The 19,163-nt window shown below is 44.8% G+C and overlaps 1 protein-coding gene across 1 annotated transcript in view; it reads left to right on the forward strand.

Moving 5' to 3' along the window:
- The window catches only part of LOC119567660 (olfactory receptor 6N1-like), a 34,829-nt gene extending 26,437 nt beyond the window's left edge, over window positions 1-8,392 (forward strand). The window contains exon 3 of the mRNA XM_037914450.2: window positions 7,404-8,392. Coding sequence (XP_037770378.1) covers window positions 7,436-8,392 — 957 coding nt within the window. The 5' untranslated portion in view covers window positions 7,404-7,435. The remainder of the gene's footprint in view (window positions 1-7,403) is intronic.
- Window positions 8,393-19,163: the final 10,771 nt, after the last annotated feature.

Below are 19,163 nucleotides of genomic sequence, written 5' to 3' on the forward strand. Positions count from 1 at the left end.
TTGTTGGTGAGTATTTGCTTCAGGTTGGGGGGCTGTCTGTAGGCAAGGACTGGCCTGTCTCCCAAGATTTGTGAGAGTGTTGGGTCATCCTTCAGGATAGGTTGTACTATCAGAGGCTCGTGACCTGCACAAATCAGATGTCAAGAATTATAACATTCATAAACCAGTCGGAGAACACTTCAATCTCTCTGGTCACGCAATTACAGACATGAAGGTCGCTATCTTACAACAAAAAAACTTCAAATCCAGACTCCAGCGAGAAACTGCTGAATTGGAATTCATTTGCAAATTGGATACTATTAATTCAGGCTTAAATAGAGACTGGGAGTGGCTAAGTCATTATGCAAGGTAGCCTATTCCCCCTTGTTTTTTCCTAACCCCCCCCCCCCCCCCAAGACGTTCTGGTTAAACTTGGATTTATGGTGGAAATGGCCCACCTTGATTATCATACACATTGTAAGGAGAGTGGTCAGTTTGGATGAGCTATTACCAGCAGGAGAGTGAGTTTGTGTGTGTATGGGGGTGGGGGGGGGGGGTGAGAAAACCTGGATTTGTGCTGGAAATGGCCCACCTTGATTATCATGCACATTGTAGGGAGAGTGCTCACTTTGGATGAGCTATTACCAGCAGGAGAGTGAGTTTGTGTGTGTATGGGGGTGGGGTGGGGGTGAGAAAACCTGGATTTGTGCTGGAAATGGCCCACCTTGATTATCATGCACATTGTAGGGAGAGTGGTCACTTTGGATAAGCTATTACCAGCAGGAGAGTGAGTTTGTGTGTGTGTGTGTGTGTTTTTGGGGGGGGGGGGTTGAGAAAACCTGGATTTGTGCTGGAAATGGCCCACCTTGATTTTCATACACATTGTAAGGAGAGTGGTCACTTTGGATAAGCTATTACCAGCAGGAGAGTGAGTGTGTGTGTGTGTGGGGGGGGGTCGGAGGGTGAGAAAACCTGGATTTGTGCTGGAAATGGCCCAACTTGATTATCATACACATTGTAAGGAGACTGATCACTTTAGATAAGCTATTACCAGCAGGAGAGTGGGGTGGGAGGAGGTATTGTTTCATGGTCTCTGTGTATATAATGTCTTCTGCAGTTTCCACAGTATGCATCCGATGAAGTGAGCTGTAGCTCACGAAAGCTTATGCTCAAATAAATTGGTTAGTCTCTAAGGTGCCACAAGTACTCCTTTTCTTTTTGGGAATACAGACTAACACGGCTGTTACTCTGAAACTTGCAATTTACTATACGTTGGAGAAAGCTTTCCCTAATAGGACTTGTACAGTTCTTTTGCCTAAGAAGTTCCTTATCCATCTGTACATTCTTCCTATGTTACCCACTGAGGCCACTTTATGAAGTAGTTCCTCTCTCCATAACGCATTGTAGGCTTTTTCTATGCCCAGGAATATTAGTATAATTAATTCTATGATTCTCATGCTTTTTTGTGCTTCTGTCTCTATCCTGACAACGTGGTCAATCACACTCCCACCTTACTGGAGCCCACTTTGTGTTTTATCTATAAACCTTCTTCTTTCTAGGTGTGCTACTGTTCTCTCCCTTACTATACTTTCCATGGTTTTACCGAAGCCACACTAAAGTTTACATTTAAAATATCCACATCCTTCTCCCATCCCACCTCTTCATCTCATAATTATCCTTAATGTTCTTTTCTTCTCCCTAATTTGTATCTTCTGATATTCATCATTACTGACTTTTTGAAACATGGTGGCCAGAGTTTCTGCTTTTCTTTTGTTAGAGCTTATTACTCCATGCCCTGCAACTGGAAGACTTGGTGTTACGTGACTCTTACTCTTTATTCCATTCCTTTCCCTAGTTTGTTTATATATAATCTTTGCTGTATTGGTATTTTTACTGCTTTCCCATGTTATGGTGTCCAGCTCTCTCTTTTTGCCCTTTTTATAGCCCTTTGTGAAACTACCTTACTTTTTTATATTTCATTAAGTCCATTATTTAAGGATTTTTTGCTGTCTTATATGCCTTATTCCTTTCCCTAATTACCATTTCATATTCTCTGTTCCACCATGGTACACTTTTCCTATCTTCAGGCAGTGTTGGTACCTAGGAATAGCGAGGCTGGCTGTCTTTATGATTCCTTTATTAATATTACTACAGAATTCCTCAATATCTTCACAGATACATTACTTATTCACATATTGCTCACTTCTCTTTCCAAAGATTTTTCCAGTTTGCTTTTTTAAGATTCCAAGTGGGGATATCCTTTTCCTTGAGATGTAATTAATGTCAGGACATGGCCACTAGCCATTCCCACCCCTCTGTCAATTTCACAGCTGCATTCACTCCCTATGGTCCCAGATCCAGACATGAGAAGCTTCCATCAGCTGTATTGAACCTGGTAGGTGCTCCATCATTTATTGCTAAATTATTCTCTTCAAAGATTTGCTCTGAACATTTTCCATGTTTTTCTTACTTCCCCGCAATCGATTGTGACTATTCAGATCACCACAGACAATGAGTGGGCATGTGACACTTGCAATGAATTCTTTCAGGTCCATAGCCTCTAGTTTCCTGCATGGGTTATAAACATGATAAAGTCTTAGAGATGCAGAATTGTTTTGTATTGGTATCTCAATAGCATTATCCTTGATATTAAGCTTTCTAATCTCTACTTCAAGGTACTTCAGGTTCACCTTAGTGAAAGGTTATGCGTCCCCACCTTTTCCATTTCTCTATCCTGTCCATATAGACCATATCCTGGGATTTTATAGTCTCATTTTTGTATTAGCCAAGTCTTGTATGCATATTAGATCAGGCTTTGTTTTCATATCAAAAATATTGGTCTTTAATTCCTGCCCTTGTGCTATTAAGCTGTGGGCGTTCAAGCTGAAAATAGTAACCCCTGTTTCTAACCGTCCATAGTAGTTTCACTTAGGAAAGTCTAAAGTTGTTCCACTGACAGGTTGCTAGCCTGCAGCTTTAATTATAATTCTCATTTTCTGTTTTCTTTCCTGTTTGAGAACTACAATTGATTACATCAACCATTAACGCAATTAATCTCTTTTCATCCCAACGTTACTCATTCCCTCCCATTAATTTGTTGCAGGCTATTGCCTTTCCTCACATCAGGTTCTCTTTTAGGTATCTCCTAACTGCTTCTGCACAGGACATGTTATTAGCAACTTGGGTTTTTTGTAGTTCTCTAGCTTGCTCCCCTCAGTACAGCTTGCATATTCTGAGTTGTGTTTTCCTCCACAGTTGCAACATTTTTGTTCTGTCCCTTCCTCACAGTCATCCTATGAATGGTCACCTCCACACTTACTGCGCTGTATTTTCCCATTGGAATTATTTGCAACATGACCAAATCTCTGGCAGCTGTAGCATCTCACAGAAAGAGGACTATAGGACTTTGATACCCTAAAGTTACTCTGATATTCTGGACTATCTGGTCACATCCCTCCCTTAAAATGTGACCAGCACAGCTGTCAAGCACTTGCTATCACTGCCTCTTCTGCTAATTAGCCTCTTAGCACTTATCACCTTATCTCCACCTATTCCTTGCTTTCTTTCCTGAAATTTCATTTGGCACCCCAGATACTACCCATCTTGTTTCTGTGAGGAATTTGGGTAGCTGACAACTCATTTTTATTTTACCTAGCACCTTTGTCTTAAGGAGTGTCCCTACTTGGTCTTTGTTTTTACATTCCACTAATGAGTCTCCAGCAGGTACCATCTTAGCTCTTGCTCTATCTCCAGCACTTTTTTGATCCCCTCTGCCATTCTCAGGGGGTTGATATCCCCTATCTTTATGTCCTTATCTATGGATTTTACTGTTAGGTAATTTCCCCCCATTTCCCTTTCCTGCCCTCCTATTTGCTGGTTCTTCTTCTGGGTGCAGAGAATCTCCCCTTTTCTTTTTCCTTGCTTGCATCCAGTCTTTGTCAATGCTTTCACTATACTCATGGCCTAGCCTGGTTTCAGTTTCGTTTCTCTCATCCATCTCACTCTGCCCAGCCAGCCACCGAGCCAGCACCCCACAGTCACCACTGAAACAGCCTTTCTTCAACCAGACGCTGGACACTTCCTTTTACACCCCATCACTTTATATAGGGTCAAGGAGCCAATCAGGGATCGCTAAGACCAGTCAGATCACATGAGGCGGAACTTCCCCTGGTGTTAAAACACTGCAGATTGTGTGTTGCAAGGAATAATCAAATTACAGGTAGAAATGTGGGGATGTTTGTTGCCTGGTAGTCCTATAGACCCACTAGGCCTTACATCATCTCTTCTAGGGGTGCTGCCCAGACAGGTTCTTCTAGGAAGATGATGCTTGGCAGATAAGGAAAGCTTGACTATCAAATCCACAGTAATAACCACCTAGAGTCTAGATAGGGTGTCTGAAGGTGCTGAGGGCCGCCTTCTTACTAACTAAAGGAGGAAGTGGTCTTGGGGAATAGAGCATCCAGGAAATTATAGGGCTTGAGGATGCACTTCAGCTGGGTATGGTCAGGGAAGTATTCCCCTCTTCAGGACAGGGCATTGGCTGCCTTGTTCTGGTGATAGGTGATGGTAAAATAAAAGTGTGTGAACAACAGGGCCCATTGAAGCTGTCTTTGGTTCAGCGCCTTTGCCCTACGGAGATAGTCCAAGATTTTATGATCTGTGTATACCTGTACTGGGTGTCGGGCACCTTCAAGGTGGTGGTGCCATTCCCTGAAGGTGACTTTGATTGCTAGAAGCTCTGTATCTAAAATCTCATAATTTTGTTCTGCTGGGTGTGAGTTTCCGAGAATAATAAGCACAAGGGAGCAGGTGCTGTTGGGGGCCTGATTCTTGGGGAAGTATGATCCCAATTGAAACATTAGATGCATCGGTCTCACTGACAAAGGCCCGCATTGGGTCAGGATGGATCAGGACTGGAGCACTGGTGAAGGCCATGTTGAGCTGGTCGAACACCTGTTGAGCCTCCGGAGAGTAGGTGAAGGAGGTGTGTTTGTGGAGGAGCACTGTCAATGGGGCTATCTGGTCCGAAAACCCAGGCATGAAGTGCCTATAAAAATTAGCAAACCCAAGGAAGCACTGCAGCTCCTTGATGTTCCAGGGGTGCTGCCCAGGTCCGAACAGCGTTCACCTTCCTGGAGTCCATTTTGAGGCCCTCGGAGACAGGATGTAACCCAACTACTCCACGGAGCATTGGTCAAAGCTGCCCCACTTGTGTTCGCACCATGGGAAGTTCTGTCCGAGGGCTGCCAACCTGTTCAGGCGTGTTTAGTGCCCCTTGGAACATTCTGGGTAGGGGGTGACCCACTGCCTCCATGTCCCACAGCGCTGGCCTTCTACAGGTGTGAGGGGTGGTCCAGGAAAACTTCCAGAATCCTTGGCAAAGGTAGGCAGGACTAGTGGCAGGAGCTTGGGGATCCCAGAACTGAAGCCAGGAGTCAGAGCCAGTATCAGGGTCAAGCTGAGGGTCAAGCAAAAATCAGAGTCAGAGTTAAGCCGAGGGTCAGAGCCAGAGCCAGAGTCAGGATTGGGATGTGGGTCAAACCTTTAATCATATTTGTTACTCTTCTCTGGACTTTCTCCAATTTGTCCACATCTTTCCTGAAATGTGGTGCCCAGAAGTGGAAGAATTACTTCTCATGTCTTGCCTACAACACACCTGCTAATACATCCCAGAATTATATTTGCTTTTTTTGCAACAGTGTTACACTGTTGACTCATATTTAGCTTGTGATCCACTATGACCCCCAGATCCCTTTCCACAGTACTCCTTCCTTCTGCAGTCATTTCCCATTTTGTATGTGTGCAACTGATTGTTCCTTCCTAAGTGGAGTACTTTGCATTTGTCCTTATTGAATTTCATCCTATTTACTTCAGACCATTTCTCCAGTTTGTCCAGATTATTTTGAATTTTAATCCTATCCTCCAAAACACTCACAACCCTTCCCAGCTTGGTATCATCCGCAAACTTTATAAGTCTAATCTCTATTCCATTATCTAAATAATTGATGAAAATATTGAACAGAACCCGACCCAAAACCAATCCCTGTGGGACCCCACTCATGATGCCCTTCCAGCATGACTGTGAACCACTGATAACTACTCTCTGGGAATGGTTTTCCAACCAGTTATGCACCCACCTTATAGTAGCTCCATCTAGGTTGTATTTCCCTAGTTTGTTTATGAGAAGGTCATGAGAGACAGTATCAAAAGCCTTACTAAAGTCAAGATATACCACATCTACTGCTTCCCGCCATCCACAAGGCTTGTTACCCTGTCAAAGAAAGCTATCAGGTTGGTTTGACATGATTTGTTCTTGACAAATCCATGCTGACTGTTACTTATCACCTCATTATCTTCTAGGTATTTGCAAACTGATTGCTTAATTATTTGCTCCATTACCTTTCCGGGTACAGAAGTTAAGCTGACTGGTCTGTAATTCCCCGGGTTGTCCTTATTTCCCTTTTTAAAGATGGGCACTATATTTTCCCTTTTCCAGTCTTCTGGAATGTCTCTGGTCTTCCATGACTTTTAATGGGGTGGCGAGTGGTGATACAGTCTTACTAACCCGGAACACACATGCCAGATTGTTTCTAGACTCTGAGTTTAGGGACAGCATCTTTGTTCACCCAGTGCCTTTCCTGTTCCTGTATTATCATCCCACACTCATTATGGAGTGGGGAGGGTCATTCCCCAGTTAGGGTTGCACATCAGCCTGGTTTTGCACCTTCCTAAGATCCACCCTCCAAAGAGCTGTATTTTATTACTGCTTCATAGTTAATGTTGGGAAACAGAAAAGGCACTGCCAGTCCCTCACCACGTTACCATCACCAGCACAGGCACTAAGGGAAATTTTACTCCACTTCATAATTTATGGCATGAACTGATTTCTTGTGAGGGGGTGAAAATTATTCCTTCTCCTACAGGGCACTGAAATGCTGAATATACCAGGATATATTGTTAGAATTAATGGAAAGAAATCTAACAGAAGGACCTTTGCCTAAGAACTCTAGACCACATTGAAAAATCTCAGTCCAAGATTTTAGTTGATGTTTGATTTTGACTCATAAGACAAGGCATGATTCTAGCCATTGCCAGTAATACAGCATTTAAGCATCATTGTTAAGCTCTGGTATGTCACTAGATAGGCTATGATAGACAGAGAAATGATCTGATCTGTCATATTAGTATGTGGCTACCAGATAAATGGGCTGTTATAGTAATCACTGGTATCCATGTCGAACACCCTCTTCCCCATCAGAGCAATGATCTGTCCTCGGACTCAGTTTCCTGGCACTTTGCTCTGAAATCTAAATTTAGTCTTAAAATTTCAGCCTGTAACCAGGAGAGGGAGGGAGTTTCTGAATATTTATGGAATTAACTCACAAGGTTTGATTAACTTTTAACTCTGTGTCCTTCCAATTCAGTCGCACAGATTTATTGTTCCTAGACTCAACCAATGGCAGACTGCAGAAACCAAACAGCCATCACTGAATTCTTACTCCTGGGATTCGGGGATCTCCCTGACCTACAAATTCTTCTCTTCCTAATTTTCCTAGTGATCTACATGGCAACCGTGGTTGGGAACACCCTCATTGTGGTGCTCGTTGTGGCTGACCAGCATCTTCACAGCCCCATGTACTTCTTCCTGGGGAATTTGTCCTGTGTAGAGACCTGCTACACCGCAGCCATCGTGCCCCGGATGCTGACCAGTCTCCTGACTGGGGACAAAACCATCTCAGTCAGTGGCTGCATCTTACAACTGTATTTCTTTGGTTCTTTGGTGGCTACGGAATGCTATCTCCTAGCAGTGATGTCTTATGATCGGTATTTAGCGATATGTAAACCCCTGCACTATTCAACTCTTATGAAAATTAGGTTTTCCTTCAAATTGGCTGCTGGCTCCTGGTTAAATGGTTTTTTGGCTCTTACCATCTTAGTCTTATTCCTATCACAGTTAATATTTTGTGGCCCGAATGAAATGGACCATTTCTATTGTGATGTCATCCCATTGATGGAACTCTCATGCAGTGACACACACCAGGTCATTATGGGGGATTTCATACTATCCTGTGTATTCACCCTGCCTCCATTCCTACTAACCCTGACATCCTACGTGTGCATCATCGCCACCATCCTGAGAATCCCTTCCACCACCGGGAGGCAAAAGACCTTTTCCACCTGCTCCTCTCACCTCATTGTTGTGACAATTTTCTATGGAAGCCTAATGATTGTCTACATGCTACCGAAACATGATACACTGAGAGACCTAAACAAAGTGCTCTCTCTTTGCTACACGGTCCTGCCCCCCCTGGTAAACCCCCTCATCTACAGCCTGAGAAACAGAGAGGTCAAGGGAGCTTTGAGGAAAGCAGTCAGTAAATGTGGCTTTCGCAAAAACGTGCAGAGACTCTGAGATAATAACTTAGCTTTGAAAACCTCAGGCCGTCTGGGTGATTTAAGCAATCATCCCCCATTCAAATTAAGTTGAAAAGTCCTAGTGAAAATCTCAGCACTCAGTGTTGTCCATCTCAGTGGAAGGACCAGGAAGGGAGGTGGCCATAACCATGTTCCCATCATGGAGTTATGGGCACTAGGCAGAATGGAGACAAAATGTTAACCAATTGTTTAGATGTTTAAAAAAGCCATTCTTGATGAAAATAAATGTTTGGACAATGAAAATAGTGACTCCTTGTGCAGCAGAAATGGGAACGTAAGCCTGGGAAATCTGCCACCCCTGAAATTGTGCTTATTACCATCATAACCCTCTGCAAACCAACCATCTTCACTGAACTCACAGGGGCCGGAGGCAAACAACCAGGCCCCAGCAGTGACCTCTGGACACTTCACCAGGAACAGCGTTATAGCTCTTATCTGGGCTACACCCGGCTGTGACCAGCTCCGGGAAAGCAACAGCTCCAGGCATACTGGGCCCTTGGAGACAGGGAGGTTGGGCAAACAAAGAGGTAGACTCACACGCCAGGTGCACTGGGACTGCCCAGACCCAGCTGGGGGTTTGCCAGGGCACCCGTAGAACTGGGGCCGTTCCGGGGTTGGGTCTGTCAAACGGTCACGGACGAGGGACTCTGCTCATGGCCCTGCAGGGCACCAGCTGCTCTGCTTCCACCAGCTGCACAGAGCAGTTCAAAGGGAGGGGACCTGTTACAGTGAGCGTCCCCAAAACTAACTGCAAAAAGCCCAATGTCCGAGAGGGCTAGTTCTGAGGGCACAGTGTCTAGTCAGCCCCAGGTACCACAGACAGCTGTGCTCCACGCAGGGCCCTTTCCTCAGGGGGTGAGGCAACTTATGGTGAGAGGAAGCAGCTACCACCTACCAACGGGCAGAACTCCTGCAATGCCAAACACGGCAGTGCTGGCTCAGTCACTGGGAGCACGTCAGGGCTTGGCCAGAGGTCGGGGAGCTGGGCACCAGTGAGAATTGTAGGGCTCCGACTCTGTGGAAGGGATTTCACAAGGGACATAACAGAGTTAGTTACCCAAATCCCTTTGAAATGGGAGATGGATGCATATCACCTTACACGGCTCTGAGAATCTCAGCCTGGAGAGCCACTGGGAATCTGTCATGGTAGCTTCAATCTATGCATTTCCATTGGACACAGAGCCCACATCAACAGAAAGGCATTGGATGGATGGGAAACCCCTGCTAAGCCTTTGAGAGCTGCTGCCACTGTATGTGCTCTTGTAGCCACTAATGTTGCAATCATTTTTTGTACGATTTTGTTCCCAGTGGCTATAGTTTGAAACAGCACCCACCTAGCAGTAGGTAAGAAATGAGGAGAGATGCAATTATGCTGTCTAGGGCCACAAGAGGGCAGAGAGGACAGGTGCAGCTGTGCTGCCCAATGAACAGCAGCCAAAGTGGAAGGGCAAGAAAGGAGAAGTTATGTTGCCAAATGACCAATGGAAAGGGAGGTGAAGCTGTATAACGGTGTGTAAGTGTTGAGTAGAGAGCACGGAAGAGACGAGGACCTCTGTGCTGCACAGTGAAAGGTGGATAATAGCAGATGTTATGGAGTGAGTTATGGGCCGTTATATTAAATAACGGGCACCAGCTGACATGAGAGTCAAGAACTGGAAAGAGGCAGCTATGAAGAGAAGAATTCACTAGAGGAGAGAACAACAGGCTGCCATGCTGGGAAATCAACACTAGATGGCAGCAGAGTAGAGGAAATGGGGCTGCTGGGGGTGTCAGAAATACGGTCTAGTGACCAATAGAGTTCAGTAGCCAATACAATAATGGGAAAAAGAACAGGAGGACTGGTGGCACCTTAGAGACTAAATAATTTATTAGAGCATAAGCTTTCGTGAGCTACAGCTCACTTCATCGGATGCACAGAATGGAACATATAGTAAGATATATATATATATATATATATATATATATACATACAGATAAGTTGGAAGTTACCATACAAACTATAAAAAGAAAAGGAGTACTTGTGGCACCTTAGAGACTAACCAATTTATTTGAGCATCGGCTGCATCCGATGAAGTGAGCTGTAGCTCACGAAAGCTCATGCTCAAATAAATTGGTTAGTCTCTAAGGTGCCACAAGTACTCCTTTTCTTTTTGCAAATACAGACTAACACAGCTGTTACTCTGAAACCATACAAACTATGAGAGGCTAATTAGTTAAGATGAGCTATTATTAGCAGGAGAAAAAAACTTTTGTAGTGATCATCAAGATGGCCCATTCAGACAGTTGACAAGAAGGTGTGAGGATACTTAACATGGGGAAATAGATTCAATATGTGTAATGATCCAGCCACTCCCAGTCTCTATTCAAACCCAAATTAATGGTATCTAGTTTGCATATTAATTCAAGCTCAGCAGTTTCTCGCTGGAGTCTGTTTTTGAAGCTTTTCTGTTGCAAAATTGCCACCCTTAGATCTTTTACTGAGTGGTCACAGAGGTTGAAGTGTTCTCCTACTGGTTTCTGAATGTTATGATTCCTGATGTCAGATTTCTGTCCATTTATTCTTTTGCGTAGAGACTGTCCGGTTTGGCCAATGTACATGGCAGAGGGGCATTGCTGGCACATGATGGCATATATCACATTGGTAGATGTGCAGGTGAACGAGCCCCTGATGGCTCACCGCACGATCCATTGTCTACAGCCAAGCTCTAAGATACAACCGCATTTGCTCCAATCCCTCAGACAGAGACAAACACCTACAAGATCTCCATCAAGCATTCTTACAACTACAATACCCACCTGCTGAAGTGAAAAAACAGATTGACAGAGCCAGAAGAGTACCCAGAAGTCACTTACTACAGGACAGGCCCAACAAAGAAAATAACAGAACGCCACTAGCTGTCACTTTCAGCCCCCAACTAAAACCTCTCCAGCGCATCATCAAAGATTTACAACCTATCCTGAAAAATGATCCCTCACTCTCACAGATCTTGGGAGACAGACCAGGCCTCGCTTACAGACAGCCCCCCAACCTGAAGCAAATACTCACCAGCAACCACACACCAAAAACACTAACCCAGGAACCTATCTTTGCAACAAAGCCCGATGCCAACTCTGTCCACATAATGACAGGTTTCAGAGTAACAGCCGTGTTACTCTGTATTCGCAAAAAGAAAAGGAGTACTTGTTGCACCTTAGAGACTAACCAATTTATCTGAGCATAAGCTTTCATGAGCTGTAGCTCACGAAAGCTTATGCTCAAATAAATTGGTTAGTCTCTAAGGTGCCACAAGTACTCTTTTTCTTTTTACTTCATCCTTTGTGGCCACTCAGTAAAAGATTTAAGGATGGCAATTTTGCAACAGAAAAGCTTCAAAAACAGACTCCAAGGAGAAACTGCTGAGCTTGAATTAATATGCAAACTAGATACCATTAACTTGGGTTTGAATAGAGACCGGGAGTGGCTGGGTCATTACACATATTGAATCTATTTCCCCATGTTAAGTAGCCTCACATCTTCTTGTCAACTGTCTAAATGGGCCATCTTGATGATCACTACAAAAGTTTTTTTCTCCTGCTCATCTTTACTAATTAGCCTCTCACAGTTAGTATGGTAACTTCCAACTTATCTGTATGTATATATCTATATATATATCTTACTATATGTTCCATTCTATGCATCCGATGAAGTGAGCTGTAGCTCACGAAACCTTATGCTCAAATAAATTGGTTAGTCTCTAAGATGCTGCAAGTACTCCTTTTCTTTTTGCGGATACAGACTAACACGGCTGCTACTCTGAAACCTGTCAATAATGGGAAAGTTATATGGTAAAATGGCCACTAGGTGGCAGCATGTTGTAAGAGTGAGATATGGGCTGCTATTTTCAAAAATGCCTATTAGATGGCAGCATATCTTGAATACTAATTCAGGGGCAGTGCAAGTACATGATAACTGGCCATCACCTTGGACAGGCATCTCCCAAAAATGTAAGCTGCTGTTTGTCCATGATCTAAAATATTTTCCACAAAGGATCATTAGACTAAAACATGATGTACAGTGGGACTTGTATAATTGTAAGTCACACTGGGCATTGTTAGCTACAAAGCTTTGGAGACACAAAATGAACCAAGTGGGAGAAAGGTTGAAGTGGGATTGTATTGAAAAGCATGAAGAAAGAATACAAATATGAGAGAGCATTTACACTTATTAAATCGAAGGGGAAGCCCATTTTCCAAAGGTAGATCACAGGCACCAGCTCATCCCTTCAGATAACTGCAGGTCTCTTTACTGAGAAAGTCCCATTTCTGCAGAATGATGAAAGACAAGAACCTCAGTGGAACCGGAGTCCTGTCTGCCAAACTCTGAAGAGCTCTATGTAGTCGAAAACATGTCTCTCGCTAGCAGAAGTTGGTCCAATAAAAGGTATTACCTCACCCACCTTGTCTCAAACCCTGAGAAATGAGTTCATCAACTCAAGTGTGAGCTGTCCTATGAATAGAGGTGAGCACCCAATTCCAAACTGCTGCAGCTTTGCATTTATATATCACCTTCTAAACCAGGATATTAAAGTGCTTGAGTAATTAAGCATTAGCAATTTAAGATTCGCCTTCTGTGAAGAACGTGGGAAGTATCTGTATTCATTTTTACGATACATCGTCTGTGTCAGGATGCTGGGCAGAGGTAGGTAGGACAAGTGTTAGGAGCTGGAGATCCCAGAACTGAAGCCAGGGGTCAGAGTCAGTATTAGGGTCAAGAGTCAAGCCGAGGGTCAGAGCCGGAGACAGAATCAGGAATTGGGACGAGGGTCAAAACCAGGTATCAGCATCCCAGTTGTGTTTCCAGGGGTCGATCAGGAATCAGAATCCAAGTCAGAGTCGAGGTCAGTACTAGGACTTCAGACACAGAGAAGCAGGGCTGTCCTGGCAGCTGGCTGGGATCCACACTGTTGCCTGGACACTTCTTGGTGCACCCCATAGGTGAATATAGGGTCAAGGAGCCAAGAGTACTTTCAGTCCGATCACGCAGGATGGAATTTACTGTGGCATACAACCACTGCAGATTATGGGCCACAGGGAATGAGTCAGCTACAGGCACTGCCAGGTTGCAGTATGGGGATATTACTTACCCGTTAACCTTACAGGCCCAGGTCCAAGTCCTGCTGATACTCACAGTTACTTTGGGTGGCTGTGGTATGGATAGATAAGGGTTAAATTCTGCAAGCACTCGCTCATGGTAGCCGTAGACAGACCTCAATGGTCTAATGCTCGAAAGGAAAAGCCCCTTAGGAGAAATGCATGAAGCAGTGTATTAGAGATACAGGGTGGGTGAGGTAATATCTCTTATTGGACCAACTTTCATTGGTGAGAGAGACAAGCTTTCAGCTACGACACTGCATGAACCAGTGTAGTCAGGTTCAGACGCCCTTCTCCAACCCCCAGGGGACCTTTGGGCAGGAACCCTGAACTAAGGGACTTTGGAGTGGATAAAAAAACAGCCTGTGGCTCAAAGGGTTAATGTGATGCTTGGATATATAAATGGGGTAATCTGGAGCAGAGAGGCTATTTTTCCTCTGTATTTGGCACTGGTGCGACCACTGCTGGAATCCTGTGTCCAGTTGTGGTGCCCACAATTCACAATTCAAGAAGGGTTCAGCGAATAGCCATAAGGACGATTAAAGGATTGGAAGACTCAAGGAGTTCAATCAGTTCAGTTTAACAAGGAGCAGGTTAAGGGGCAAACTGATCACAGTCTGTAAGTAACCATGTTGAAAGTAGAATGAATTAAATTGAAATTATAATTCATTAAAGAAATGCTACGTGAAGGGTTTGTTGAAATATAGTTGTCAGGAAGAGAAACATTAAGGAGCTAGGAGATTGGTAAACGTTAGTATGCAAATAAGATATGTATGTATATTTGTCAGTTTCTGATTCCTTTTGTCTCTTATGTTAAATTGGCTTTGGCTTAGCTGTATAAATAAGTTAGCTTGAGCTTTTGCAGGGACTCACATATCTGAGTGCATTGGCAAAGCGCTTTGCTAATAAACAGAGTGGTCTGACAAATTATGTGAGTCCTGAGTCTGACTTTGACAATTTGGAGGTTCCACTGAGATGGCAACCATATTCACTGGGGCTGTGTGACTCCTGACTGTTCTTAGGATGGCCGTGGCAAGCTGGCAGCTGGGCATTTGACCCGAGCAGTCCTCCGCCAGAACGAAAGAGTGCATGACCACAGTGAAGTCTACGCCATCGAACCTGTTGGTTCCCACTCTGTTCTGGTAGGAATCCCGGGCTCTGACATCAGGAATCTGGTCAGGTAATTATTTCTGTGTTTTGTCCGGACTGAGGACTGTCTTGTCTCTGTGTCTATCCGTCCGCCCTGTGGTGTGTTTGAGTCTGGGCGCCATCTCCGTCCGGGGATCGGCTGACCAAAGGGTTCTTCTCCCCATGGTCTGAGTGAGTGAAATCTGCACAATCGCAGCCGCACTGCGCCTTGGGTAAAACCCTTGGTGTGAAAGCAAAGGCAATTGAGTCAGTAGCCTGTGGGCTCCTTTTGTGTGTTGCATCGGGCATCGCTCTGACGAACCCGACTTTCCTTCTTGTGTGATTGGTGTGTAAAGTCCTCCTGTATGGGTAACCAGACGTCTAAGTCGGGACAGTTCCCTAAAGGAATGCTGGCTCAATTTATGTATTTTAGGAAGGGTCCGGACTCCTGTAAATTTCTGGAAAAATGGTCTAGGCTAACTCAGGAGAATCCCAAAATTCAGTGGCCACAGTTAGGATTTTGAGACAAAGATCGAGTAGACGTCTTAAAAGACAAACTCGGCCAACCTAAAACTAAATTGGCAAAGGAGAGGTTGATTGTTTCATTCAGTGGTGGGAAGAGGCAAATCATAGGTGGACAGAATCAAAACTTGCCTCTCTCAAAGATTCTGGCTTCTATCCCACCAGATGCAACTCATTTTACTGTTGTTGATTTGTGCTCTGCTTTCTTTTCTGTCCCGGTTCACCCTCACTCCCAGTTCCTGTTTGCCTTTTCTTACAAGGGGCAACAGTACACATGGACCACACTGCCCCAGGGGTATACTGAAAGCCCATCATATTTTTCCCAAGCATTAGCCCGAGACCTTGCTGACCTTGTTTTCCCATCCAGGTCCACACTAGTCCAATATGTAGATGATCTACTCCTCTGTTCCCCTTCATTGTCTGCCTCTGAAACTGACTCTTTAGTGCTCCTTACTGCCCTAGCAAATAAGCGTCACAAAGCTTCTCGCTCTAAACTACAACTCTGTCAAGCTTCTGTCACATACCTTGGCTTTCTCCTCTCCCAGGGTTCCCGTGCACTTTCTCCCACCCGCGTCCAAGCTATCCTTAGCTTTCCCCGACCCCGCTCCCCACGCCAGGTCCAGAAGTTTTTAGGCATGGCTAGATTTTGCAGACAATGGATTCCCCAATATGCCTCCCTTGCAAAACCTCTCCAGGAACTCACTCGATTCTCTGTGGCTGACCCCATGCCATGGCCCCCTGAGGCCAATTCTGCCTTTGTTTCCCTCAAACAGGGTTTGGCTTCTGCCCCTGCCTTAGGGCTGCCTGACTATTCTAAGCCTTTTACCCTTTTCTGCCACGAGCAATCTAGGTGTGCACTTGGAGTTCTCACTCAGATGCATGGAGAAAAGAACCGCCCAGTGGCTTATTTCTCTGCCACTTTAGACCCTGTTGCCCAAGACTTACCCCCCTGCCTGCGTGCTGTGGCTGCTGCAGCGCGCCTAGTCGAAATGTCTGATTCCCTTGTTCTCCGCTCTCCTCTTACCCTCCTGGTCCCTCACTGACCTCACCCTGCTCCAAGACTCTGCCCCAGAAACCGAGAAAGAATCCTGGGTTGCCCAAGGTTGCTCTCTACATCCCAATTCTTTTTGGCGCTCGCCTACTGGTGCCCTTGTAGCCCCCTTTTCACTCTACCCGTCTCTGGCCACCCTGCTACATGGTGTTTCGCATGTCGGAGAGGAGGGGATGGTCTCTGCTGTAACTAAGACAGGATGGTGGGCCCCCCATTTTAGCTCTTTTGCAGCCCACCACTGTGCAGCCTGTACCATTTGCCAAAGCCATAATATTGGTAAACCTGTAAAAGTGGCCCAGGGTTCTGGGGTCTGTCTCAAGCACCGTTCTTGCATTGGCAACTTGATTTTGTACAAATGCCTAAGTGTCAACAATATGAATTTATATTGTTATGGTATGTTTATTCTCTGGTTGGATTGAAGCCTTTCCTTGTCGCAAGGCTGACTCACTGTCTGTTGCCAAATGTTTGTTAAATCATATTGTGCCTGCCAAGGGAATTCCTGCTACTCTGTCCAGTGATCGGGGTACACATTTTACTTGACAACTTGTTCAATACCTGGACCGTATATTGCATATCAAACACCTGTTGCACTGTTCCTACCACCCATAGAGTGCAGGTGCAGTTGAAAGATGAAATGGTGTACTTAAGAATAAGCTTGCTAAAATTTGTGACTCTACAGGATTAAGCTGGCCAGTAGCCTTACCATTAGCCTCTATGGACATGAGATCCACTCCATCCCAAAGGCATAAATTAAGTCCCTTTGAAATTGTTATGGGATGCCCTATGCGAGCTATGACTACCATTACTCCTGTTCCAGATTTGAACTTGACTCACAGTGCGCTCCTTCAGTATTGCAAGGGACTAATGCAAGCTGTAAGTCACTTCCATTCACAGGTTTGAGCCGCCTGGCCCACGGAACCCACCTCCGACGCTTGCCACAACCTCGAGCCAGGTGATTGGGTCTACGTACGGTGCCATCATCGAAAGCACGCCTTGGAGCCCCAGTGGCAGGGTCCTCATCAGGTACTGCTTACTACACAGAGGGCTGTTAAACTATCTGGCATTGCAGCATGGATACATGTTTAATAGTGTAAAAAGGCACCATCCCCAGAGAACCAATCATCACCTCAGGAAAACGCAGAGTCAATTTTGACTCCAAAAGAAGACGTAGAGGAACAGTCTGCAATACCTTACAATCTACGCTCTCGTAAGGGTTGCCAGAAGCAGACGACAAAAAAAAAAAAAAAAAAAAAAGCAGTAGCGACTGCCTGGTGGGCGTAAAACCGTGACTGCGGTTCCCTCAGTTGAGGTTGTCAGAACCAGAAGAGCCTTGCCTCCAACATGCGCCTCTGCCTGTTCCTCGGCTGCTGGTATCTTACGGTCTGGGGAGACCACGATGACAATTCTTTTATCCAGCAGCAGGTGTGGATAGCTCAGACCCTTAATATTTCTAATTGCTGGGTCTGCAGCCACTTCCCAGCCCACTCTCAAACTGGTGTTCCTGTCCTGGCTATCCCACTCAAGTCCCCAGACCTCACTGGAGGGCCTCGTCCATTTAACAAAATATGGAACAGCAATGACACTTGGGAAGTGGTGGGAATAAATGCATCTAAATGGATAAGTGTGGTGGAGGGAAAAGGTCATTGGTGTTGCGTGTGTAATGGGACACGGCTGGATCTGGGGAAAAGCCGTTGCCTTCAGCATATTGTGGCCAATGGTGTATGGGATTATTCAAACAAAACTAAAAAGTGGCGGGCTGGGTATGGAGATATGAATTTTTTCTCAACCTGGGATCAAACAGAGAAATCAATCTCATGTTCCCCCTACAGTAACCTTAGTGAAAACAATACAATCTTTCAATGTCATGCAAATAACAGCACTCCTCGTAAGGAGAATTACCCTGTACCCTTTGGGGGATACTCCTCCTCCTTTGCAAACACCTATATGACAAATGGGTGCAACCAACCCTTCCCGGCCTTAATAGGCCATCACTGGGTGTGTGGGACCAGAGCTTATACCGCACTACCAGCTAATTGGTCAGCAATCTGTTATCCCCCCTGACTCTTCCCACAATTCTGAGTGCTAGGAACCTTCCCTCGAGAACGCCTCCGCAATTTCAGGAGAAAAAGAAGGGACTTACCAGATGCCCAATGGTATGTAAATAACATAAGCCCCTTAACCTGGGAAGAGGCCATTGGCGGTTCCTTAATACCATTATGGGGAGTAATACACCATGCAAAAAGGCTCCTAAGGTTACAAGCAGTAGTTGAAATAATGGCAAATGAAACCGGAGAAAGTTTAAGAGCCCTGGCCAAAGAAACAGGGGCAATCCGACAGATGGCCCTCCAAAACCATCAGGCATTGGACATAGTGCTGGCGGCATTGGAAAAGACTGCTGTGTGTATATACCAGACAACACCAATGAGGTAATAGATCGTGCTAGCCACTTAGAACAAATCGCATATCTTCCCCATGAAGAGCCAAGTTCTTTATGGAAGTGGCTAAGTAACCTTTTCAATTTCTCTGGCATAGGAAACTGGTTGTTTCAGGGAGCCCTAACTCTCCTATTTGGAATCCTAATAATTTTTATATGTTTTCAGTTACTTTCCTGTTGTATCCAAAATTGTGTCAGGCATGCTACACAGATAGCTGCCCCAAACCAGAGTGCTAATTTGATGATTTTAAATATCACTGATGAAAAAAGAGATAAAGAACGATTGATATGTGGAACCCAGTCATTGTTGGTCATTGCGTAGCTTGACCAAAAGGAGGGATTGTGAAAGTAGAATGAATTATATTGAAATTATAATTCATTAAAAAATGCTACTTGAAGGGTTTGTTGAAATATAGTTGTCATGAAGAGAAACATTAAGGAGTGTGAGACAATGGGTCCTCAAACTAATTAACTTAGAGCTCC

This window comes from Chelonia mydas, chromosome 14 (assembly GCF_015237465.2).
Source record: "Chelonia mydas isolate rCheMyd1 chromosome 14, rCheMyd1.pri.v2, whole genome shotgun sequence".
NCBI classification, from domain to species: Eukaryota; Metazoa; Chordata; order Testudines; family Cheloniidae; genus Chelonia; species Chelonia mydas.